We start from the raw sequence: 24872 nt of genomic DNA on the forward strand, positions 1-24872 counted from the left end.
TAAAACTTTAAAATGTTTTTTCTTATTCCAGAGTCATTGTACCTAAAGGGGAATGCTGTTACTAAAATAAAATTGGACAAATCTAGACTGACACCAAGCAGACCAGCATCAAACTCTTCCCCCCTAGGCAGGGAATGGAGGGGAGAGGTAGCCAAGGAAGTGCTCCCTCATTTCTTAACACCTGTTCTTTTGTCTCCTGGGTTTAGGTGTTAATATTGCTTACTTGAACACTGGCATCGGGGGACACAAAGCACCCAGCCTGGCAGACCGACAGCGGGAGTACCTTTTAGACATGATTCCCCCCCGGTCTATATCGCAGTCCATCAGTGGACAGAAATAACGCCTATTCCACCTGCCCTGCCCCAACCCTGAACCCTCTGTTCCCTCCCTCTCTCCTTTTGCCCCCAACTTCCGTCGCATGCAGTGCCTGTACTGGTGCCTACCATACACGGAAAACAAAACAAAACAAAAAAAAAAAAAAAACAGAAGACAAAAAAAAGAAACCAACAAGAAAACACATACTCATGCCCCTCCCTGCCACCTCCCCCTTTTCCACACTGCAGCGATCTGTTCCTCTGCCACTCTTTTCTTCTCTCTTCAGTTTTCTATGATAGTGAGAGGTGGACCTGCACCCCACTAGAGAGGTCAGAGTGAGGTCCCAGGGAGAATCTGTGCCCTCTGACATATGTTTCTGAAGCTTGTTTTTATGCTATAATTATTATTATTTTTAATGATGTCTTGTGTCCTCCCTTTTTGTTCAATGGACGGTTAAACCTTTTTCTTTTCCTGGTTTTTTTCCCCCATCTTTTTTTTTTTTTTTTAAACAAAGATATCCTCTTAAGTGATAGGAGCATTGCAGTGGTTTTCTTCATGGGGGGGGGGGGAGGAGGGGAGGGAGGCTCCAGCCAAAAGGCATGAGGTGACTAAGGCTGGTTAGGGGGTGAATACATTTAATCAGTGGAGTTTAGTGGCAACACAAGATGAAGAATGGCATCCCCAGGCTCTGAGGCATAGGATTTCTTAGGGGAAAGGAGAACAGTGTAGCTGGGCTTTGGGAATAAGGGTCAGGTGCTTTAGAAGGGAGAAGCTTTAAAATGCAGTACCCATAGAACTTACCCTTGGTATCATCGAGGGTGGGAGAGCATGGGCATGATTTTGAACTAAAGAGGACTGTTAGTAGGTCCTGGCCCCTGAACAACAAGAATCAGGAGTGAAGGTAGTAATTTTTGGCTCCATTGGAAAGATGGGAGTCTACTTGAGGTTAGGTGGCCCAACTTCAGCGTGGCAGGTTTAGTAAAGTCATCCTAATCTGTCCCTTCTGACTGTAGCACCAGCTACACTATCAATGAAAGGCATCATCTGACCCCCAAGCAGAATTTGATTGGGGGACCTGGAAGTTGGAATGGGAGTGAGTAAATTGGGAAAGGGGAGGAATAGTTGTGGAGGAAGGAAGAACAGAAGGGGTTTTCTCCATGAAGGTAAAGTTGGTTAACATTTGCAGTCTGGCTTCTCTCCCTTTTGCCTCCTGTATATGGAGGAGAAGGGAATGAAAGGAAAGGTTTCCTACCTAGGTGGGAGCTCCATCCTGACCATACCCTTGGCAAATTTGTTATTGCACCAAGCCAAATGTCTCACTTCAAAACCGGCTTCAGAGGCTGCTTCTGAGATCTAAAGTTGGTTTTTAAAGTATTTTCAGAATTATATTAGTTTTATTTTTGTTTTTGTTTTGTTTGGGAATTACTACTAATGTAGAAAATGAATTGAATTGTGCAATGTCATTCTGGGAATGGGGGGAGGAAATTAGCACCCAGTCTGCTTACCTTTTGGATTGAGGGGGATAGGGAAGGTGCCAGGTTTTCTTTGAGGCGTGCAGCCCTCAAACACACACCCTTCTAGCGCCAATAAACTGCCAGAGGTCCCCTAAATAGAGCATGCCCAAAAGAAAGGCACGGGGAAGGAGTGTGAGATCCTGACCCTGTTCCCAAAACCAGCCAGGAAGCCCCCCACCCGAAAAAAAAAAAAAAAGGCACTTTTAAAAACTAATGAAAGAAAGAAAAAACTACACATTCTCCCAAAAGGCTTTTGGTGTTCAGAATAGGGATAAAGGAGTTGGGTCCAGGCTTTGATCTTCTATCCACTCCTGACAACCCTGTGCCATTTCGGGTGATTGTACTGGCCCCACGGGCCTTCCCCAATTTTTTTTCTTCCTCCTCCCCAAAATCCATTGAGCACTTAATAGAGGGGCAAAGATACAGCATGTGTCTGGACTCCCTGGTGGTGAAAGGATCTGGAAGCTAGAAGCTAGTAACCGGTAGCGATGGGGTTGTTGTTGCGAGTGTTGTCTGATGGGGTGTGTGGTGCCCCCTGACTGTAAATGGGGTGGGGGTGGGGGGAATAGTATTGGGTGGGTTCTGGGATTATTTTAAAATTCTATATATATATATAAATATATATTCTTACATCTTTTCTTTGCTCTCTGTGCTTTGAAAGCACTGGATGAATAGTTTGGTTTTGTTTTTCTCTCTCTTCCTCAAAATTGGAAGGTTTTTTTTTTTTTTTGTTTTTATTTTTTTAATGTTTTTCTTATGTCATCTTGCCATGTGGCATGTCTCTCTAGCCTCTCCTTCCCCTCTCCACCTTCTATCCCAACACAAACACATGATAAAGTGCCATTTCTGTCATGTATCCAGCTTCCCCTGCCCAAAGGTACAAGGTGCCCAGGTGTGTCATTTGAGATTAAAAGTAAGGAAAAAAAGAATGTGCAATACCATGTGGCTGGTGGTAGTCCCAGCCTTGAGTTTAAATCCCTACCCTAGGAACCAGCTACCACTGTATTGGCCTTGGAAATGGGTGTATAAGGTGATTTTTGCATGAAGGCAGACCTGTAGTTCTAGTACCTATTTCCAGGGAGAGGGAAATTACGTGATGTGGTGGAGGGAGAAATGCAGCATGTCTTCCCTACTTTCCTCTTCTTTCTTCTTCAAGATCAAGCTACAGATGCTGCTTGTTGATAAAGAGATCTGTGATCCTTTGCTTGTTAGCTGAGGTTTTGTTCTTGTTCCACTAGTCCCTACTTCCCTCCCTATCCCCATTCTTTCAGAGGTTAGTGTTGGGTGGATTGGCCAATATGGTCTTCTGAATCATGGTAAAGTGTTAGTCCTCCATCTCTCTTTTCCCCTTTCTCTTCTCAAATTCTCCCTTTCATCACTGATTCCTTTTGTCTGTACTTTCCCCTTCCAACATCCCTTATATCTGCTCATAACTCATCTTCTAACTCCCAAGTATCTAAGGTCCCTAATGGCCCTGGTCTATGTGGACACTGAACTGAGGTCCTTCAGGTAGGATATCCTTTATCTTAAGGAAGGTAGAAAATACCCATTATTCTGGGAGTCTTCCTTCTGGTGCTCAAGGTGGAGGTAGAACGAGGGGTCCACCAGTACTACATGGCTTCTCCCCACACTAATCTCCAGAGGTGCTTGAGGAAAACTGGGACCAGCAGGTTATAGGCAGTACCTGCTCCCTAGAAGCAAGGGGATGGATTTAGGGCAAAAGGCCTCCAGTGGAAAGTAAAAAATGAGAACTGAGGTCCCATTTTTATTTTGTCATTGACCATAGCATCCAGTCCCCTACCTGTCCCTGGAATAAATATTTTTTTCCACATTTTGGATGTAATGTATGGTAGAAATTTCTCTGTTCTTTTTTCTCTCTCCCCTGCTTTGCTCTTTTATTCTCTTTTCTTTTCTCTTTTCTTTTTTCTTTTTCTTCCCTGCTATTTTTCTTGTCTTTTTTTTTTTTTTTTTTTTTAAGATGCAGATAAAGTGTTTTCCTGCTTTGGTTTCCTTTCCTTTCCCTTTTTAAAGAAATTAGCTGTAGAACTGCTTTGTAAAGATGCTTCTTGATATTTTACTTTTAATCCCTCTTTCCCATCCTCCCCAATCCTAAAAGCATAACCCTTTTCCCTTCCCCATTCCTACCCTCTCCCCCAAGCCCAGGTTCCCTCTCCCAATGAGATCTTCATTAGCTTATGATATTTGCTGCCGAGATGTTATAACAAGGACTCATTCGTGTATATAAGCTATTTCTTGATCCATTTAAAAAGGAAGAATTGTACATTGTGTAGAAAAAAAAAAACATGAAAAAAGTGGAAAAAAAAGCCCTAGCCATGGATATTGTGAAACTGTGTTACGTCATTTTGTACTGTGCCCGTTTGTGTATGATCCGTGCAAAAGGGTTTCTGGGGGTTAGGAGGCAGGGCTGTGGATGATGGGGCAAGGGGATAGGCCAGTTTGGCAGCTGGCTTCCCTGAATCCCCACCCCGCTTTGGAGATGCCCCCCCTCCCCCCCAACTGTGCCTTGCCTCCCCACCCTGGAGCTGCCCCTCCAGGTCACCAGCACTGCCTTGGCAGAGCCCTCCCCCCACCCCAGCTGCCCCACCTCCTTTCCCAGCATTAGGTTGACACTCTGGGGGAAGTGGGGGATGCTGGGGGACTGGGAGGTAGCTGAGGAACGGAACAGTTCCCAGGGGGCATTGAAACCAAGTATTATGAACTGTAATTGTATTTGCACTGTTTTTTTTTTCCTCTGATTGCATCAGCCTATATACAATATACCTACTATATAACAAACCACAGTGTCAGATTTTCTTACACCAGAGATCTCTCCCACACCCCATACCCTAAAAATATTATCCAGAGGAAAGAGCTTGGGCTAATTGTCTTAGAAGGTTGGTAGGGGAGGAAATGTGGGTTAAGAAGGAAGAAACTCTTTGTGATTGTCACCCCAAGAAAGTTTCATATAATGTACCACATTCAGTTGAGCACTAACATCTGTGATAAGTATAAATTGAGATGAAGCCTCAACCAAACTGGTAAGCTCATGACTCTTGCTGGGGTTGGGGATGGGCGAGGCAGAGTGAAGAGCCCTTCGTATGAAGGAAGGATAGGGTGGTGAGAGACAGTCAAGAGATGAATTCTACTCGTGATTTCTGCTGGGTAACTTGGGACAAAATTAAGACAAGTTTGAATTACATATATTCTTAAAATATATCTGGCCACTCCCCAACTACCATCCATAGAAGGGGAGGGAGGAACGAGTTAGAATAAGTCAGGGAGGAAGAATCTGGGGGCATCCAGTGGTCCCTTCAAGTTGGTATCTCTTTAGACTGGCAGCAGAATTAAGTCTATGGCTAGAATGGCAATGATCTCTTCGATGTAGGTATTGAGTGCCCAGTGAGGCAATAATCCATGGTCTTCCCTCCCCCCAAGGCTGTTGGGCTAGCCTTGGACACAGGTGCAAATGCCCTTACTTTCTAGTCAGACTGGCTGTAGAAGTGTCTCACATCCTCTACAGTCCCACTGCCTTTGGAGACCACAGGACCTTGGACTCTGACTCCTTGTTAGAGGAGAATTAGGCACATCTTTTCTTCCTACTTCACCCCTTAGATGACCAAGGTTCCTTATCCCACCCCTAACATTGCAGACCGAGCCCACCATCGGCTTCCTCCAAATTCTTGACTAGATGATGTCTGGAGGTAGTGGGTGGGATATATAGGGTGTGTGGGGGGAGTTGAGGGATTAGGAGATGCCCTTTCATGGGGGCAGGCGGGGGGGGGGAGCAAGACCCTTTTGCACAACTCTAAGTTTCCTTATTTTGCCTCTTCATTTTTATTTTCTGCATTGTGTTTGGGAAAGAAATAAAAAGACTAAGACCAATAGAAACTGGTTTTCAAAAGGACAAATACACCCCCATCTGTTTCAGATACTGCCAAGCGCTTCTGCAGTGACAGATTCAAATAATAAGCTAATTTTTGGAGAAAGGATTAAAAGAAAAAAAAAACTTTGTAATATTTATCACTTGCAAGCTATGTTTAATAAAGAAAGGAATGGTTTCTAAATTTTCCTGTGGTTGATGGTTTGGGCATGGGGATTGGGATTGGAAGGGTGGGAAAGGAGCAGTAGTCCCCCTCTATCCAGGAGCATGAAGGAATAAACTGGCCGATTTTGCCTTGCCTCTGGATTCATATTGTACTTTGCTGTCTGTAAGCAAAAGTGAAATTTGTCTGCTGTACTTCACCCCGTGTGTCTATCCTTTCACCCTCCATTCTTGTCCTCAGATCGCTCACATTGTCCTCTTTGAGGAACAAAATGCCTTTTTGTTAGAATAACACAACACAGAAAGGAATTGCAATAAAACAAGTCTCGGGGATAGGTTAGCAGATGTCCCCTATGATTCCATTTCCATCAAAGCCTTTCATATCTAAGTAAGGAGAATACACCATCTCCCTGACTCCAGTTGTTGCCTAAACTAAAGCACCCGTTGCCATTGCAAAGGCATGGCAGGATTACCTTATTCCATTCTCTCTCTCTTAGGATGTCACACCCTGACACCCTACCTGGCACAAGCTTCCTTTTTTTTTTGCCTTTAAGCATAGAGTCAACTCTTAATTGTGTTCTCCATTTCGGCTTTTATTTCCAACAAAGCTATAGCATCAGAATACTCCATGGAATGAGCGCCTTCTCCACAAGTGTGGGGGGTGGCCATTGACCACTGTGCGGGTCTGCCTTCACACCGTTCTTGGGTCCAGTTGCTCCTGCTCCCGTATTATGTTAGAAGGTGTGTGGAGTGGCCTGGAGTTCCTGGGACGGGGTTTGTTGGGAGCTTTTCATTGGTGCTAGCATCACTCAACAAAATTGCTACAAGCGCAGGTTTGGGTTGGGTCCACTCCTAAGCCCTCAACATTCTCCACAGGATTTTTTGGCTTGATACTGGGAGGGTGAAGAAACATGGCTGAAGGACTGGGCTTAGGATGTGGAGGCTTTGGCTTTGGGGTCAGGAAGGATGTTTGAAGGAGGAAAGGACGGCAAAGGCTGACCCTAATGGGGCAGGAGCGGGGAATATAATTTTTTTTAGGAGGAGCTGCCCATGGCCCCTTGTGCTTATTCTACTAGGGGTTTATGCCTGCAAAAAACCAAACCTGACTCATACTAAATTCTCTGCTTTCGAAAATAAAAATCAAATGGGAGAGAAGGAAGATAAGGGCCTTCAGACAAGGCCATTGCTTTGGATTATGGGGTAGGATAATCTCTTTACCCCATGCTCGAGAACCCCAAATCTCCATTGAGAGTTTGGAGTGTTTTTGGTTGCCTCAGAGAAGATCTGCCCGAACATTTGGGAACACGTGTGTATACACGATGACCAGGCTCTGGGAGAAGTAGGAGGTAGGCAGTTGAGATTAAGCACCTTAGAACACACTCTCAGACATTGGAACTGCTGACATCAGATGCCTGTGCCTCCCGGCAAGGAACTGTCTCATCTGAACTTGGGGGCAGAGGGAGTGAAATAAGAAGAAGAGAGTTGAATAAGAGGAGAAAGGGTCTGACTAGAATAGGGAGGGGACAACAACCCCTTACTGTGTCTCCCCCATTTGGGGAGGACTCCTTAAAGCTATACATCTTTGGGCAGTCATATTTGGATTGAGACATTGTGGATTGGGAAAGTGGGACCTGGACTCGAGTTCCTGAGAGTAGTTTGGTTTGAGAGTATTTGGTGTGGTGACAGGGAAACATAATCTGTCCCCCAGAAGTCCCATCACCGAGAGGGGAAGGACTAGAAATGAAGAAACGACTGAAAACTTTCTCCCCTTCCCCTAGGCAGGGGCTGAGGTAGCTTTGGTTCTGTCCTGACTCTGGAAGTAGGGAAAGTTGAGGTAGCTTCTTTGGTGGTTCCGGAGCTTCTTGGGGCCGTTGGGGAGGAAGGTCCTTAGGCTGCAGACTGTTGCTCCACAGTGACCTAGGGAGGGATGCAAAGCACCAGGGGCTCGTCTCTAGATGGCCCATTCCAATACCTGGCCCACAGAGTTGTGAGACCAAATAAGGTATTTGTAAAGTGTAAAGCACAATTCCTGTAACAGGCACTTAATGCCTATTTCATTTTATCCTGTCTTCCCTGAAAGAGCTGATACCCCTGAGGTACCAACTACCTCCTACCCATTTCATTTACCTGGGAAATGAGCTCAATCCTCTCTCCGGGTTTTCCTCCACTTTCCAGTTGACCTAGTGAAGCCCTGTCAGCAGAGCCTGGGGGTACTGTCCAATGCTCCCCGGACCCTTTCCTACACAAAGAATTGAAGACCAGGTGGAGAGATTACCTGTAGCCTCCCCACCCCCACCCCACGTCTCCTCACTGTCCCCATTCCTCATTTCTCCCAACACTGCAGGAACAAAAAGTGGCTTGGTTCATCCTTTCTGCTTGTCTTTTCCCCACTGCCCTTCCCATAGAAAACTGTTTCCCACAAACAGACTCACCCAGCCCATAGGGACATCAAGTACCTATGAAACACCTACAAAGCATTTTCCTTCTTTCAGCAAAGCCCTAGTATTTGATTTGTTTATTTGTTTAGTATACTGATTATTTTTACCTATAAAGAAACCCATTCCTAGAGAGGTGGTAAAATGCCCAGGATCAGCCCACTAGTGGTTGTTGGAACCAGACTTGGGACTCGGGCTGGAGCTTCAGGTCGTTTTCATCAAAGCACTCCACCCAAGGACAGTTGAAGCTTTTAGAGTGATTGGGCTTTCTATGCATTATCATCATCTTCCTCCAGTCCCACTATTCCTTACCTACGTTGCCAGCCCAGGAGGAGGCAGAGGAGACAGATGATGAGGGCAGCAAAACCCACGTGGATGCCCACAAACACGCCCGACATTTGGGTGTTCCCCGTGAATGGGGTTTCCCCATCCTGGCTGCAGGGGCACCCAGCCTTGGGATCTGTGGTATAAGGCACAAGGTAACAGTCCCTATCAGGGTGCCTGATACAAGGAGGAGAGGGCCTCCCTCTACCACCCTCCCCAACAGCAGGGTCGCAGCAATTTTCTCTGTATCCCCAAGGACTAGAGGAGAGAGGCTCGGCCGTGGGGCCCTCCAGAAGGGCAGAGGACTCCTCCGTTCCTATAACAGTGTTTTCCCCAGGCTCCACATACCCACGTCTGCTGTCAGGGCATCCCGCAGTGAGACGAAGCGCGCCGTGCTGTTTCCATCCCCATTTCCGTTGAAGGCTTGAAGCTTAATTTCATACAGGGCAGCAGGCTCTGGAGGAAAAGAAATGTCAGCAAGAAGAGGAAAGGTGAATGGGTCAGCTGGGGAAAATGGAGAGGAAATTTGAGCTTTTGGCAGGGCAAGAAGGCTCCTGTTAGCCAAGGACTCGGTACCCAGACTCACCGAGGTCAGTGTAGAGGAAGGAGCTGGCGCTGCTGGCCAGGAGGAGGGGTCCCTCAAAGTGGGCAGCAGGCAGCTTCCTGTGGAAGAGCTTGAAGCCTTGGATGAGCCCAGGCTGGGGGGGCAGCTCCCAGGAGGCCTGCACTGAGGTGGCGTTGAGCACTTTGGTGTAGAAACCAAGGGCTGCGGGAGCTGCGGAGAGACAGGGTGGCTGAGCTGGGCTAGCGAGAGACCTCGGCACCCCGGGAGGAAGAAGATCTGCGGTTGGGTTAGCGGGGAGAAGGGGTTTACCCACCGCTGCCCATGGTGGTGATGTGGACAGGAGGGGAGTCCTGGCTGGCCCCCTCGGCAGAATACGCCCGGAGACGGATGGAATAGGTGGTTGCTGGCTCCAGGTTGGTGAAAACATGTTCAAAGGTCCCCTTGCTCACTGCCTCCTGCAGTCCCCTGCCAGGTGGCTCTGAGAGAGGGAGAAAAAAGGAGTCACTTGGTATGTCCTTCCTTCCTTCCTCCTTCCTTGTGTGCATGTCTCTTCACTTCTGTTCTCTCCCTTGGAGTGTGGATAATTCCCAAGACTGTCCGCAGCAATTCTGCCTTATTGCTATGCTTTTTCAAAACCTTGGCAATCTCCCTCATTCCCATGCCTTCATTAAACTATGAACATAACACCAATTTCACACCATGCACACAAAGGGAGCACCTCCCTCTAATTTCCCTGTCTGGGCTCTCTTTTCTCATTAGAATGTTAGCTGTTTTTAGGGCAGACCCTGACTTGCTTGCTTGTACTTGTATCTCCAGTGCTGAGCTTGATGTCTGGCACATAGTTAGCACTTAATAAATGCTATTAATTCATTCATGCACTCATCTTTCATTTTTGTTCACATTCACAACACCCCAGTTCAGGCTTTCATCATCTCTGGCCTGAAATTCATTCTAATTTTTCTCCTTTGAGGCTGTGTGGCAAAATGGATTGTGTCCCGGGAGTCAAGAAACAGATTTAAATCTTGTCTCCAACATTTACTGATTTGCAAGACCATTTGTCTAAGTCTTCTTTTTTTTCTCATCTGTAAAATGGAGCCAGTATTGGCTTATTTCCTTCAACTGTCAAAAGTGTCTTATATACCTTTAAGCACTCTTAGTATAAAGTAAGTTATTCTACTCCATCCATTCTTCAGAGCTGCCAAATTGTGGCAGCTTTTTCTAATGGCTGACTCTCCTGCTTTAAAACCCCTGGTGGCTTTTTAGTGGCCCCAAAAGATATACTATATATTCCTTAATCTGGCATTTCAGGCCTTCTAGAATATGGCTTCAACCTACTCTATCTATATTTCAGACTGATTCCCTTCAGGAACTTTATATCCCAAGCAAACTAGACTATTTCTTGTTCTTCAATAATACAATCAGAAATTTAGAGTTTGAGGAGACTTTATAAGTTTCTCCAAGGTCCTCATTTTAAAGACATGGAAACTGACAAGTCACTTGTTCAAGGTGACGAAGTCCTAAGAGGAGGAGCCAGGATTTAAACCAGGTCATTTTTAAAGACTTCAAGTCCAGTCCTGATGAAGGTACTGCACCATCCTGGACCAACAGTGTGTACTGCCCATTCTTGTATCTCATGAATTTGAACAGACTGTTCCCCACTATCAGAATTCACTCCCTCTTTATCTCTGCTGAAATTTTCTTTCTTCAAGGTCCAGGTCAAGTACCACCTTCTTCCTGTTTCCCATTCCCCACCCTAGCTGGAAATTATTTCTCACTTTTCATGTTTTCTTAGAGAATTTTGTTTAGTTCTCTCTTTTTGTGTATCCTAAAAGCTTTCTGAAGGGAAAGGTTTCACCTTCTTTCATATCTGTTTCCTCGGCAGCTAATAGAATTCTGGGACACCTAAATAAATATTAGTTGAATTTTATTCAGAAGCTAAGTGATATGGTGAAGAAAGGAGATGAATATATATAAAGGACTTCAAATGCAAGCCAGATCCAATTATATCTAAGTGATCAGTGAGTGGTATGTTGAGGGTTCACAGAGGAAAGCTGTGGGAACCAAGTCTAAAAATATTAGGTTGGGAGTCAGATTATGGAGAGTCTTAAAAAGACTTCAAATGCAAGCCAGGTCCAATTATATCTAAGTGATCAGTGAGTGGTATGTTGAGGGTTCACAGAGGAAAGCTGTGGGAACCAAGTCTAAAAATATTAGGTTGGGAGTCAGATTATGGAGAGTCTTAGATAGCATGCTAGAGTTTGGAATTTTTGTTCTCAAGGCAATAGGATCTAGTGAAGATCATCTCAATTTTCATTTTTCCCGATCACTGCAGCATTTGAAACTCTGAATTACCTTTTCCTCCTGGATTACTCTCTGTCTGACTCTGTCTCTCTCCCTGGCTCTATCTCTCTGTGTGTCTGTCTGTCTCTCTATCTTTCCCTCTGTCTCTCTGTGTGTGTCTCTTTATGTTTTTATGACACTGCTCTCGATTCTTTTCTGATAAGTTAAGACTTCTCAGGCTTCTTTGCTGGATCATCACCCATATCACATGTCCTTACTGTGAATGTAAGGCTTTATCCTAAACTCTTTTTCCTTCCCTCTATACCGAGCGAAGATTCTTAACCTGAAGTCTGTGAATTTAAAAAAAATAAGACATTTTGATAACTATATTTCAACTCAGTTGATTTCCTTTACAGCCCCATGGGTTTTATTTTATGCCTTTAAAAATATTTTGTGAGGCATCTTCTTCACCAGACTGCCCAAGGGATCTGTGACACTAAAAAGATTAGTATTTTCTTCTACCCTTTCTCTGTGTGATCTCACTAGGTCATAGGTTGATTAGTGGTCATCTCTATGCTGATGAATCTCAGAGCTCTATCTCCAGTCCTAGCCTCTGTTCCAGCCTCCACCCATGCACTACAAACGGATGAACTTTTAAATTAGATGTTTTCAAACTCCTCATGTTCTCTTTCTCCCCAGACCCACCACTCTTGCAAATTCCTTCTCCAAAGGGCACCACCGTATCTCCAGGCTCCTAGTTTCTCCAGCTGTGTCATCCTTAACCTCATTCTCACTCCACAAATAAGGGCCATTTCACAAACTTGCCATTTTGACCTCCACAAGTCCTCTTTCTTCCACTCATACAGCCACCTGGTTCAGGCACATCTTCCTCAGTCTCCTTGGTCTTCCTGCCTCAGCCCTCTCCCTTCTCCCACCTCCCCTCTCCACGGTGCCGCAAAAGAGATTCTAAGCAAGCTACTCCCTTATTCAGTGAGCTCCAAAATCTCCTTATTACTCAAAAGACAAAGCATAAACCTCCTCTGTGTTGACTCTTCACAAGCTGATCCTAACCTATTTTACTCCCTTTTCATGAGCTTGGACTTCCATCACTAGGTCACTTTGCCTTAGCAAAGGCTCTCCCTCATGCCTAGAATATACTCTGTTCTCTCTTCTGCCTGTAAATTCTTAACTTCTTTCAAGTCTTAATTCCAGGATCATCTTCCACAGGAAGCCTTTCCTGATCCCCACAGCTGCTAGAGTCTTCCCCCACACATACCAAATTATTTTCTGTTTTATATAAATGTATATGCACATGTTGTTTTCTTTGGTTGTTATCAACTCCTTATTGTCTGGGACTGTTTCCTTTTTGTCTTTGTAGCCCCAGTAATTAATTAGCACAGTGTCTGACACCTAGACACTGTTTTAATGAATGCTTTTGGATTGATTGAATATACAAATGACGCAGAATTTTTGAAATGGTTGGGACCTTAGAGATCATTTAACACAACCTCATTTTACAGGTGGGGAAGCTGAAGCCCAGAAAGGAGACTTACTGAATTTCAGAGTTGAAAAGGACCTCTCACAAGCTATCTGATCTAAACTGCATCTAAACTAGAATCCCCAATATTGCAAACAGGTGATATTCAACCTTTGCTTGAAAACCTCCAGTTAAGGGGAACCCATGGCCTTTGGAGAGAGCCCATTTACTTTTTGGAAAACTCTAGTGGTTAGGAAGTTTTTCCTTAGAAAAAACCTTCCTTAGACAAATCCTAAACTTGCCCATAATGTCCCCATGGATCTTCTCTTCTGTGGACTAAAACACCTCTAATTATGTCAAACAGTCCTTCCCCGTCCTTGTTAGCCCCTCTGGAGGCTCTCTCCAGATGCTGTATTTCCTAACCTGTGGCCATGGGAACTAAACCCGAGATTCCAGATGGACTTTGGTCGGGTCAAAAGACCTCAGAACCCTCACTTTTTGATTCTTGGGCGCTAGGACTCTAGCTTCAGTGCCCGGATGTGACCTCCGTGGTAAGGTCACACTTCTTAGCCACGCTAGGCCAGGGCCTTCGGTGCCGGCTGCTGCTTGCTCTCCCTCCCGCCCCGCCCCGCTGCCCACCTCCCTCGGGCTGGAGATGCAGCACGTAGCCGATGATGCTGGGGTGGTCACCGGCAGGAGGAGGCTCCCAGGAGACCCGGACAGTGGAGGCGGAGAGGGCGGACGCCCGCAGGCCTTGAGGAGCGGGGGGCAGCTGGGGGGCCCCGGCCACCGCCAGGCGGGCACTGGCCTGATTGGAGCCCGCGCTGTTCTCAGCCACGCACTGGTAGATGGCCTCGTCCGCGGCCGTGACGGCGGCCAGCATCAGGGTGCTGCGAGAGAGGACGGAGCCGTAGCCAGCGAGACCCTCCTCCCCGGCTCCTCCTCCCCCCTTTGGGGGGCCCGGGGAGGCAGGGTGCCCGTGCTTGCCTCTGTGTCTGGGAAGGGGGGGCTCCCTGGGGGGCGCGGTGCGTTGTTAGGGAGCAGCTACCGGCCCTGGGGGGTACGTGGTATGCCGGCGCGGGGGCGGGGGCGCCCACCTGTTGTTGTGGGTGAGCCTGACGTTATCGTCGGGGTTTAAGACCTTCCCGTTCTTCAGCCAGATCAGCCGGGGTTCGGGAACCCCGTGGGCCACGCACGTGAAGATGGCGCTGCTGCCGGGCGGCTTCGACACCGACTGCGGCCACTGCACAAACTCTGGAGGGGCTGGAAGGAGAGGAGACCGCAGAGACCCTGACCCTGCTGCCGCCAGGGCTCTGGGACTGTTCAGATCTGCGAGGGAGGAGGCGGGAGGCCCAGCTGTCCCTGCAGCCCGGTCCCGCCCCAGCGGGCTGTGGGAACCGGCTGGAGCTCCAGCTGCTACATTCAGGGCTCAGCCCGCATCTCATTGCCCCAGGCGCCCATCCATCACTTTTGCGCCTGACGGCCAGGCTGCTCCGCGAGGTCAAGGGAGCCCGGGGCTCCGCGGGGGCCGCCCCCGCCTCCCGCCTCGGCCGCTGGCTCCCGCCAAGGGCAGGCGGGCGAGCCGCTGAACGAGCCGACAAGCAGGAGGCCGTGAGGTCCAGCGCTTGGGGCAGCTGGCTCGTTCAAGGTCACACAGCTGCGGAGAAATAACAGAAGCCCGGGATTCTGGCCCACCCCAAGGCTTAGAAGGCGCCTGCCTCGTGACGACCCAATTTAGTAGAATTCGTTTTAAGGGAGGGGAAACAGGCTGAAACGAAGCGTCAGGGCCCAGACAGGGGATGGGGCGACTCGCTGGCTCGGCCCCAGGGCCCCTTCCCGAGCTGTCTCCTTCCCACCCACCCCAGCCCCTTGGTGGACCCTGCTCACCCTGCACCAGAAGGACCCCCTGGGCTGTTCGCCGGACCCTGGTGCCTGGACGGTTTGCGGCACAGACATACACTCCAGAGTGCTGGACAGACACGTCTGAGATCATCAGGTTCCCAGTCCCCAGAACCTGGATTCCTTCAACCCCAATGGAGCGACCATCTAGAAGAAAGGGGTTAAGGTCACCATGACAACATGTAGCCCCCTTCCCCATGAGGCAAAGGGCTGGAGGCAAATTGATAGAAGGAATAGATCTGGGAGATAGAAGGAAGAGGGGTGGGGAGAGATTTGAAAGGCATAAAGGAAGAAGAAAGGAGAATTTTGGAGAAAAAAGTCCGTAGGGGTGATTCTGTGCCCCTGTCCCCAGTCATCTCTCTCCCTCTCCCCTGCCCCAGCTCCCCTTTGTTACCCAGGCGACTCCAGGAGACCAAGGGGCGCGGATGGCCAGTAGCAATGCACTCCAGCACTGCAGTCTGGTGCACTGTGAGCGTCAGGTTCTGAGGTCCTGAGAGAATCTCTGGTTCCTGAAGTAGCCTCGGAGGAGACACTGCCAGGGAACAGCAGAATAAGGGAGGGAAGGAAGGAGGGAGGGGGATACCTTTTACCTTTTCCCTTTTCCCTTTCCTAGAGTCCCAGCTCAGGACAGCCTTACTCCTTGCTCTGAGCCCTCAACTCCCCAATATTTTTCAGCCCTTTCAATAGCAATTGCCCAATATCCAAGCTGGGTTGCATCTCATCCAGCTCAAAACCGGAAGACTGGGAAGAAGGCAGAGGGATAAAAGAGAGTAGTGGAAACCTCAGAAACTTTGAACCCCTCAGCCAGGTCCAGGCAAGACTGATGGAAAGGAGGAAGGAAAGAATGCAGTTTTCAATGGGAAACAGTATGCTGAGTCCATAAAGGGGGTTTCAGCTAGGCATGGGAAGAAGCTCCAACCCTGAGTTCTACCCCAAGGGCTACAGGGATGGAAAAGAGTTATCCTAACTTATTTTATTTTCACAAATGAGGAATTATCCTTAGACACCTACTACCTTAGACACCTACTATTCCCCTTGGCATTTATAAATGCACCTGATTTTTTAAAATTAAATTTGCATTTTCATCTCTTGTTCCTTGGTAGGATATGCTACCATAAAGTACTACTACCTGAATGTAAGGTATTGCAATTTGCCTGAAATTTGCTCCCATAAGCTCCCAGAGCAATATTCTTCCTCCTAAGGTTATGGATTGGAAATGAGGGAGGCAATCCACCTCTACTCATTTCATCCATATCCTTTATCACTTTTTAGACTCAATCATATCTTCTGGAAAGGCCTTTAACTTTTCAGTCTGAGTTCAGAAATTCTTTTTCACTCACTCATTCTCCATATCCCCTCTATAATTTTCTCCAGATTTTCTCTGGAAAGTGCATAACCCTAAGCCAGTAGGGTATTACACCACAGACTTTTACAGGTATGGCTGCACCTCAGTTTTGTGCCAGGGCTAAATGATAACCCTTGCTTTATTTCCAAACCCTTTCCTAAGATTAAATGGCAGCCTCAGTTAGTCTAGATCTTGACACTTGCTTAGCTATATAAGGAAAAGTCATTTAAAACTTTTGTGTCTGGCAAAAAGGATATTCTACACTAGGGAAATCACCAGCCTTCAAGGCAGTGAGTCTTCCTGAAGACACCTGGCATTTTATTGGCTATTATTGGTGGAGAATAGCTCTGTTCCAATATATCCAGGAATATATTCAATCTGTAATGACTGTAATGACTTTTGGATCCTCTTCCAGGATCATCACTGATCCCTCCAGAGTCTGCTTATATTGCTTAGTTAGGGATGTGATCCCACGGCCTTGACCATCTCCAGTTATTTAGAAATCATAAACCTGCCTTCACTTTCCCACTTTCTATATACATCACCTTGTACTTGCCCACATAGTGAAAACTCAGCTGTCTGTCTCCTACCCATTCAAGAGCTTCTTGATAACTTCCTGCAATTTATGCCTGCCATTTTAGTAGGAGAATTTAATGTCAATCTGTAGCTTCACTGTACATTCTCTCCCCTAGATAATTTACAAAAATGTTTTGTACAAAGAGGTTCTGGCATCATCCTTAAGGAACCTTATTCTGTAATTCTTCTCTAATCAGAGAAGTGTCCTTTTATTCCTATATTTTGTTTTATGTCTCAGTTTCCTATTCATGACAAAAAAAAAATTTGTCCTCTCCTCTCTAAAAAAAATTCCATAGGGACTCAATTTTTAAAATACCCTTTGAGTAGAATCTTGTCAAGAGCTTTTGAAAGTCTAAATAGATTATATCCACTGACTTTCCTTTATTCACATGCATATTTAGCTCGTTGAAGAATTCTAATAGATTAGTTAGGCATGATTTCCCCTTAGAGAAACCTGGTTGCCTTTTCTCCAGTAGAATAAGGATATTTATTCAGTGACTCTATCCTTTATTATAAATTCCATCAGTTTGCTGATAGGGAATTGCTGGGGGAAGGTGAAGGAGACATTAGGAATCTGCTCTATCCCCTAAATGTTCAAGTGCCGAAGCCCTAGCTGCAGAAGTGTCTGCACTCTGACTTTAACTCCATATCTTGCCCTCAGCCTTCTCCTTCTAACAGTCACCACTTCCTCATCCACATCTCTCTTTTGAGTAGCCTTCTTATTCTCCGGTTAACATCCCCTGGCCCTCCAGCCTCCAGGTCAGAGGAAGTGCTGGGCAATCACACCCAGAAACACAGTTCCATGCACCGTAATTTCTCTTATAGTCAGTCACAGTTACGCAGCCAGTCAGTCACATCTGTGTGACGAGGAAGTTGAATGAGATGTTTTCTGGGGTCCTTTCTAACCCGAAAGGCTACACGCACTCAGTCACACATCCAAAAACTGGCACAGAGAGATCCAGCTCTCTGCCTAAGTGGGGGTGGGACAGCAGCACCTTCGGCTTCCGTTCCGCTTAATGTCCCGAGTCCTTACCGCTCAGTGCAAGTTGGGCCTCCTGGCTGTACCTGGTACCGGCTATATTTCTTGCCACACACCTGTAGGTCCCTACATCAGACTGTCCCACGCTTGTGATCTGTAGAATGCCTGCAGGTAGCAAGGTGAATCTGCCGTAGGGAAGGAAGAGATTGTTAAGGTTTCCTCCCGGCCCTGATGCTCTCCCTACAATATCCCCCCACTCCAGGTCCTTCCTGTTCACCTGTGGTTGGCAGGGCTCAAGGCAGTGCGGTTGTGTTCCCAGGAGATCGTTGGCTCAGGTACCCCTCGGATCAGGCACTGGAAACGGGCCACGCCTCCCTGCTCCACCACCATGGACTCGGGGTGTTGATGAAATCGAGACAGACCTAGGAAATTAAAGGTTCAGACACCTGAACTTCACCCTTCAGAGTTCCTAGAGATGCTAACCCCAATCGATCCCACAGCCTTGCCCATGTCCAGCTATTCAGAAATCATAAACCTGCCTTCACTTTCCCACTTTCTATCCCTGTGCCTAGAACTTAGAAAAAACCTCTTTGTTCCTTCCCCAATGACCTTTCCTTTCCAAGCCTACCCTTTCCAGTCACGTGCCCCCGTTTAATCCCACTGCTTACCCCCCAGAAGTATCCCTTGTGACCCATTGTCTGCCCTGGGCACCCCAGGTCACTTACTTGCCAGCTGCACCCGTGCCCTGCGGCTCACCAACCGTCCATAGCGGTTTTGAGCCACACAGTTGTATTCATGGACACCAGCAGAAGCTAGGGGTGAACCCTGAGGGGCATGACGGTTGGGGAAGCCCCCAAGGTGCAGAGATCCATCTGGCATCAGGGTGGCGCCGCTGTTGTTTCCCAGGGGCATCCCATCGCGCTGCCAGGAGATGGTGATGGGGGGCTCCCCTTCCACCTGGCACCTCAGCAGCAGTGGGTGCTCCCGCAGAGCCACCACGTCCCCTGGCTCCTGCACGAAGGCCAGCTCAGAGCCCGCAGCTCCACCTGTAGAGAAGGGCAGGCTCAGTGGGTATTGCCAGGATAGAATCCCAGTGAACGCCAGCCCCTTCCCTGCTTCCCCATCGTTCTCTCTCCCTTCTCTGTGACTGGAGAAAGATCTTGTTGCCTTTTGCCTTGTTCTTCCTCTCCTACAGCCTTGACCCTGAGGAGACGATGGGATAAAGAGAGGCTAAAAAGGAATTGAAGCTGAAAAATTATATTTTGGAAGGAGCAGGAAAGCAGAGGTCCAAGATGAAGACAGAGCTGAACTTGGAAATTCATAACTGGAGAAAGATATAAAAGTTAGAGAAGTGGAAGAACTGAGGTTGGAATCATTGGAAACTGAAAGCTGGGGCAAGGGTTGAGATTAGGAGTATGAGGAGACCAGGAGCTAGATATAAGTGTGGATGTAGTTTGGATTGAAGATGGGGGCTTAGATGGGGACTGAGGTTAATTCTAGGGCCCTGAGACTGGGATGAGGCTAAAGATGGAGGATGAGGAACTGGGGTTGAGACTAGGGCTGGCTGGGACAGGGCCTGGACTGGGCCTGGGGCCTGGGACTGGGCTGAGGCCAAGGAAGGATAATGGAGAGCTGGGGTTGGGACTAGGCGGGCTTTGATTGATGGCCTCTTTCAGCCGGGCCCTGGCAACGGGGACGGGGCGGGGCGGGCACAATGGCAGGGTCAGGGGCCGAGCCATGGGCATTGTGCTCCCCCCTGGGACAATGGGGTCGTCCCCCTCCCTCCCCCGCCTGCCCATCTGCCTGTCTGCCCATGAGGTCAGCTTCCCAGGACTCCCTCGAGTTCCCTCCTCTCCCCTCCATCCCATCCCTATCTAGGCAGGGCAAGGGCACACTTAGGCACACAAATATACACCCTGACATCTCAACACACAGAACCCAAATATACAGACAGGCACAGAAGACACATCCACAGATACACAAGTACAATTTCATCTATCTACTGATACACATTCAATTCACACATCTACCTATGTGCACGAATGAGCAAGAATCACATCTAAAGAGTCACCTAGGTACATACATTGGTACATACATTCCATGCAATTCAACAAATGTTTAACAAGCACCTGCTGTGTGCAGAGCACCGTACTAAGCACTACAGGAGTTCAGATTAAAAACAAACTCTGCCTTCATGGAGTTACACATCTATACACAAAATGCAAACAGAAGCTTGGAAATATAACTGACCTACACTTGGATTCACAGGCTAACTAGTCACACAGAGACACACAAATGGGGAGGCAAGAGGATACTTAAAGTTTAGGAATTGTGAAATTAGAGCAGAAAGCAACCTAGTCCCAGACCCGCCCCCCCCCCCCCATCCTTCTTTTTCTCTACAGAGCTTTTCCCCTCTGCACAGTCTGATCTCTGGGAACCAGGAGCAGACAAACCTATGGATCTATGAGATGAAGATCCTTGCTTTCTTGTAGCTAGCCTGGCTTGGTTCTTTGTAAACTCTTCGGATCCTCTCTGACCCATTATCTCTTTTATTTCCATTCCTGAATCCCTCCATCTGTGTCCCTTTTCTCCTTCCAAAATGCCTCATCCATTCGTCTTCACTCCCTTTCCCTCCCTCCCCAAACCCTGACCTTTGATTATTCCTCCAACTATATCTCCTACTCCCCTTCCTCTGCCTTTTACCCTGTCCCCAAGCCCCAAGGATTATGCTATTGTACCCTTTGCCTCCCTCAGCTTTTCCCTTTTCTTTTTAGTCGGATTTTTTCTTTACTCTTAATCTGTTTCTTCCTTCAGCTTCTTTATATTTCATTCTCCCATTCTCTTCTACTGCCATTCCCTCATTCTCTAATCTTCTTCCTCAAATCTTTCCTTTTGCTCATCTCTTTTCCAGCAATAATGATATGTTTGCAGAACATTAAATATAGAATAATAGAAAGATACCAACTTGTCCCCAGATTGTTTCTATCTGAAGTACACTGAACAGGATGAGTACAAGATAATAATAATGCTTTTTATGGTCATATTATAGTTACAAAAGGCAATTATTTTATCCTCTTGCTCAATAATCCAAAAAACATTTAAGTATGAAAGAAAATAGATAACTTGTCCTAGAACTATTCTGATCTGAACTCCATAAAATGAAAATGAGATTACAATTAATGATAATACTCCATATTCACCCATCAACAAATATTTGTTAAATAATGATTGTGTTCAGTACATTTGTTGGGGAGTTATGAACATTAGATAAGGCAATCATTCCTCATCTTTCTTCCCAGCTTTCTCCATGTGCTTATCTCTTCCTTTTTTTCCTGATTTCTTTCCCTTTTTTTTTTCTTCATTCCAGGTCTCAAATATCTCATTTTCTCTTTTTTTTCCTTTGTCCCGTCCTCCCCATTCTTCTTATCTTTCCCCCTATATCTCTCCCCTCCTCCCCATTTTTTCTTTTACTTATCTCTGATCACCTCCTTCATTTTCTCCATTCCACTCCCTCCCCACCCCAGTTCTTTTTGTGCCTGCTGACCATTCTTTCGTTACTCCATATCTAGTTTCATTATGCCTTTCTGCTCCCCTGATTCTCCCTCTTACCCCAGTCCTGCAGTAGCAGCAATCCAAGCAGCCAAAGCCCCATGGCCCTGGCCCTGCTTCGGCCCCCCTCCTAATCCCCAGGCAGCCACTGCCTCCCCCTCCTAGCCCTGGGTCTGCTGCCTTCAGCCTGGAAAACCCTGGGCTATGTGTACCCACACGTGGGGAACACCAGGGGATGAGGGGGAGCTTCTGGTTTTGCTCCTAAAGGGCCTGGGGTATGGAGGGGGGCCGAGTTCTGAGAGTTGGGGCTAGAGGCTGCTAGCCTTCCGTCCGTCCTCTCTCAAGCAGTGTCTATCTCTGCCTTTGGTCTCATGCCTTCCTTCTCCCCGCTCCATCCTCCTCCCCCTCCCCTCAGAGCTGGGACCCAGACAGAAACAATTGGGGAGGGAGGGAAGAAGAGGGAGGGGGCCAATAGGAGTGGGGTGAAGTTGGGGGTTCAGACCCGCCTCTTTCTCAGCTTCAGGAACCCCACCCTCCATCCTTCCTAGACCCGCCCCCAATACACTCTTGAAGTTTTAACATAATCAAAGAAAAGAAGTGACAGCTGAGAACTGCTGGGGTCCCCAAGACCTCTGTTGTTTTTAAGAAATTTTGGGGGAGAATCTAAGGTTTTGTTTGGGGGAGTCCCTGGAATAGTGGGGCTTCTCTGTCCCCTCCCCCTCCACTTAGAGTTGCTGTCCTGGGTGCTGAGTTGGGTGATTGAGGTGGAAGGCCAGGAGTTGATCCCATTAGTCTCGTCACAGCCTGGCTACCTTCCTCCTCTACCCCCTCCACACACTCATAGTATCACTCTCCAAAGCTGTTCTTTCCTTTCTTGTCAGGACAATGGATCGGGGCCAAGCAGGGGGCCGAGAGGCGGGAGCAAGCAAGCTTAGGAAGGAGAGGGACCCAGGCTCTTTGCAGCAGAGCCCCCTGCTTTCCCTTCCCCCACCCCCACTTCCAGGGAGGAGAAAAGGGAGAAGGAGAGCCAACTTGCCCAAACCTTCACTCCAAAAATCTTGTTGAGGAAGGAGCAGTATTCTGTGGAGTTAAGGGATATTAACAGCACAGGCCCAGAAAGAGGGCAAACTCTGAGGGACCCATAACCATAACTCAGTCATTTGCTTCCTTTGCTCCCTTTCTCTTTTCTCTCTCACCCTTCCCACCATCCCCTTCCCTCCCCCACCTCAGTGTTGTCTACTCCCATGCCCTAGGACTCAGTTTTTTAAACTATGGTTCTTGACCCCATATGGGGTCTCACAAGTGAATGTGGAGATTGTGAAATTATGATTTATTATCAATAAATAATTTATATACTCAATTCACATTTAAAAAATTCTCAGGGAAAAAGGGATCAGAAATAGAAAAAGTTTAAGAAATTCTGTCCCAGGAGATAGAACTAGGAGAAATAGAGACCTCAAGAAACCAAGTGATGCTCGGAGAGTATGAGAGAGAGTGGTCTGGCTAAATGTTGGAGGAAGGAGAGAAAGCAAGGAGTTTGGTTTATTAGGGGAAAGATGGGTACAAAGGATTCAGAATCCCATCTCCTATCCCCTAAGTCATCTGATCTCCCATTCACTCCTCAATTCTGTATTTGTTCTGGTGATCTCTTCTTTCATCTGATTGCTCCAGTTTTAACTTCCCCTTTCTTCTTGGTTCCTCCTCCCCACTGTACCCTAACATCTTTCTCAAACTTGTCCAATCTTTTCTCAGTAGCTCTCCCTCTTTCTCTACTTCTGTCTCCTTGTTTCTGTCTGTTCATTTCGCTTTCTTAACCTCCTCCCCAGTAATATCTTTTTCTTCTCATCCTTGCCACCACTTCTCCTTTTCTCTATCTGTTTTTCCTTCTCCTATTCCTTTTTCTTATTCTCTAACTTTCCTTTCTTCTTTTCTCATGCTATTTTTCTCTACTCTTCAGTTTCTCCCTTTCTGTGTGCTTCATATCTTTCTTCCCCTTTCTTTCCTATTCTCAATCCCCCCGAGGAACCTTCTGCTCAAAATATCCCTCTGGAAAAAGCCTGAACACTTTTTTTTTCTCTTGAAAGCTTGGACTCCGTCTCAGCCATATGTTTCTGTGAATCCACTCAGTGTGATATTTGTCTGTTTATTTTTCTTCTGTTGCTTTTAGACCTATCTATTTTCTACACAAGTTCTTTAGAAAATCTTTAGTTAATCACTTGCCACTCACCTAAGCCAGATCCACATCATAATGTAGTAGATCCGATGCTAACCTTGGATCCAGGAAAATCTGGATTAAAAATCAGCCTTTGATACTATCTGTGGACAGATCACTTCACTCTCTGAGTTTCCTCATCTGTATAACAGGAATAATATATTTGTAGCATCTACCTCACAGGATTATTGTGATAATCAAATGAAATAATGTATATAAAATGCTTTGAAAGCTTTAATGTGGTGTATAATTATTGACTATTGTAGTGGAGTTCAAAAATTATGTAAAATACTTTATAAACTTTAAAGTAATACGTAAATGTTTCTTTTTGAGTCATTTCTAATGAGAGTAAGATTCACTCTCTTCCTCCTCACCTCCTCCATCTTTGCCTCCACTGTAAAAGCTTTTTCTTGAAGTTCTTTTATGTGAGATAATTAACTCCATTCTACCCCTTCCTTTCCCTTTCTCCCAGTACATTCCTCTTTCATATTTTTTTTAGATAATATGAAGATATTCAACTCATGCCTGTGTCCTCTGTCTATGTATACTCCTAATTGCCCTGAGTTATAGTTCATTATGCTTTAAATCGAAGCTCCTTTGCTCTCTCAACTATCACATTCCACATCCTCCAATCCTTTAATGTAGAAACTGCTAAATTTTATAAAATCCTGACTGTGGCTTCATAATGCTTGAATTATTTCTTTCTAGATGCTTGTAATATCCTCTCCTTGATTTGGGAACTCTGTAATTTGAATGTTCTTAGGAGTTTTCATTTTGGGATCTATTTCAGGAGCTGACTAGTGAAATTTTTAATTTGATCCTCTAGTTCTGGAATATCAGGGCAGTTTGGCTTGGTCATTTTTTAAAAGATGATAGGTAGGCTTTTTTGTTGTTACTATGGCTTTCAGGTAGTCCAAAAAATTTTTAAATTATCTCTCCTGGATCTATTTTTCAGGTCAGTTATATTTCATATTGTCTTCTGCTTTTTTTTTTCCATTCTTTTGGTTTTGTTTGATTCTTTCTTGATTTCTCATAAGGTCATTAGCTTCATTTGCTCAGTACTAATTTTGAAGAACTTATGTTCTTCAATGAGTTTTTGTACCTCCTTTTCCATTTGGACAATCATATATATACATACATACATATATATATATGCACAATATATATAACATATATATATATATATATATATTTTTTTTTTTTTTTTTTTGCTGAGGCAATTGTGGTTAAGTAACTTGCCAAGGGTCACACAGCTAGGAAGTGTTAAAGTGTCTGAGGCCAGATTTAAACTCAATTCCTCTTGACTTCAGGGCTGGTGCTCTATCCACTGCACTACTTAGCTGCCCTGGACAATTATATA

At 46.3% G+C, this 24872-nt stretch overlaps 2 protein-coding genes across 5 annotated transcripts in view; one reads left to right on the forward strand and one right to left on the reverse strand.

Moving 5' to 3' along the window:
- Positions 1–5893, forward strand: part of GATAD2B (GATA zinc finger domain containing 2B) — a 99049-nt gene extending 93156 nt beyond the window's left edge. For all 4 annotated transcript variants that reach the window (XM_051994006.1, XM_051994007.1, XM_051994009.1 and 1 more), the window contains one exon: positions 207–5893. In XM_051994006.1, coding sequence (XP_051849966.1) covers positions 207–340 — 134 coding nt within the window. In that variant the 3' untranslated portion in view covers positions 341–5893. The remainder of the gene's footprint in view (positions 1–206) is intronic.
- LOC127561327 (immunoglobulin superfamily DCC subclass member 3-like) lies at positions 375–23895 on the reverse strand. The gene is made up of 14 exons (XM_051996609.1): positions 23887–23895; positions 18477–18954; positions 18029–18173; positions 17803–17936; positions 15246–15386; positions 14840–14998; positions 14050–14215; positions 13592–13842; positions 9509–9673; positions 9217–9405; positions 8979–9086; positions 8619–8766; positions 7999–8110; positions 375–7788 (listed from the first exon to the last, which is right to left on the reverse strand). Exons 1-14 carry the CDS (start codon positions 23893–23895, stop codon positions 7759–7761), a joined length of 2235 nt encoding a protein of 744 aa, XP_051852569.1. The 3' UTR covers positions 375–7758.
- Positions 23896–24872: the final 977 nt, after the last annotated feature.

The sequence above is a fragment of the Antechinus flavipes genome, chromosome 4 (genome assembly GCF_016432865.1).
Source record: "Antechinus flavipes isolate AdamAnt ecotype Samford, QLD, Australia chromosome 4, AdamAnt_v2, whole genome shotgun sequence".
Lineage (NCBI taxonomy): Eukaryota > Metazoa > Chordata > Mammalia > Dasyuromorphia > Dasyuridae > Antechinus > Antechinus flavipes.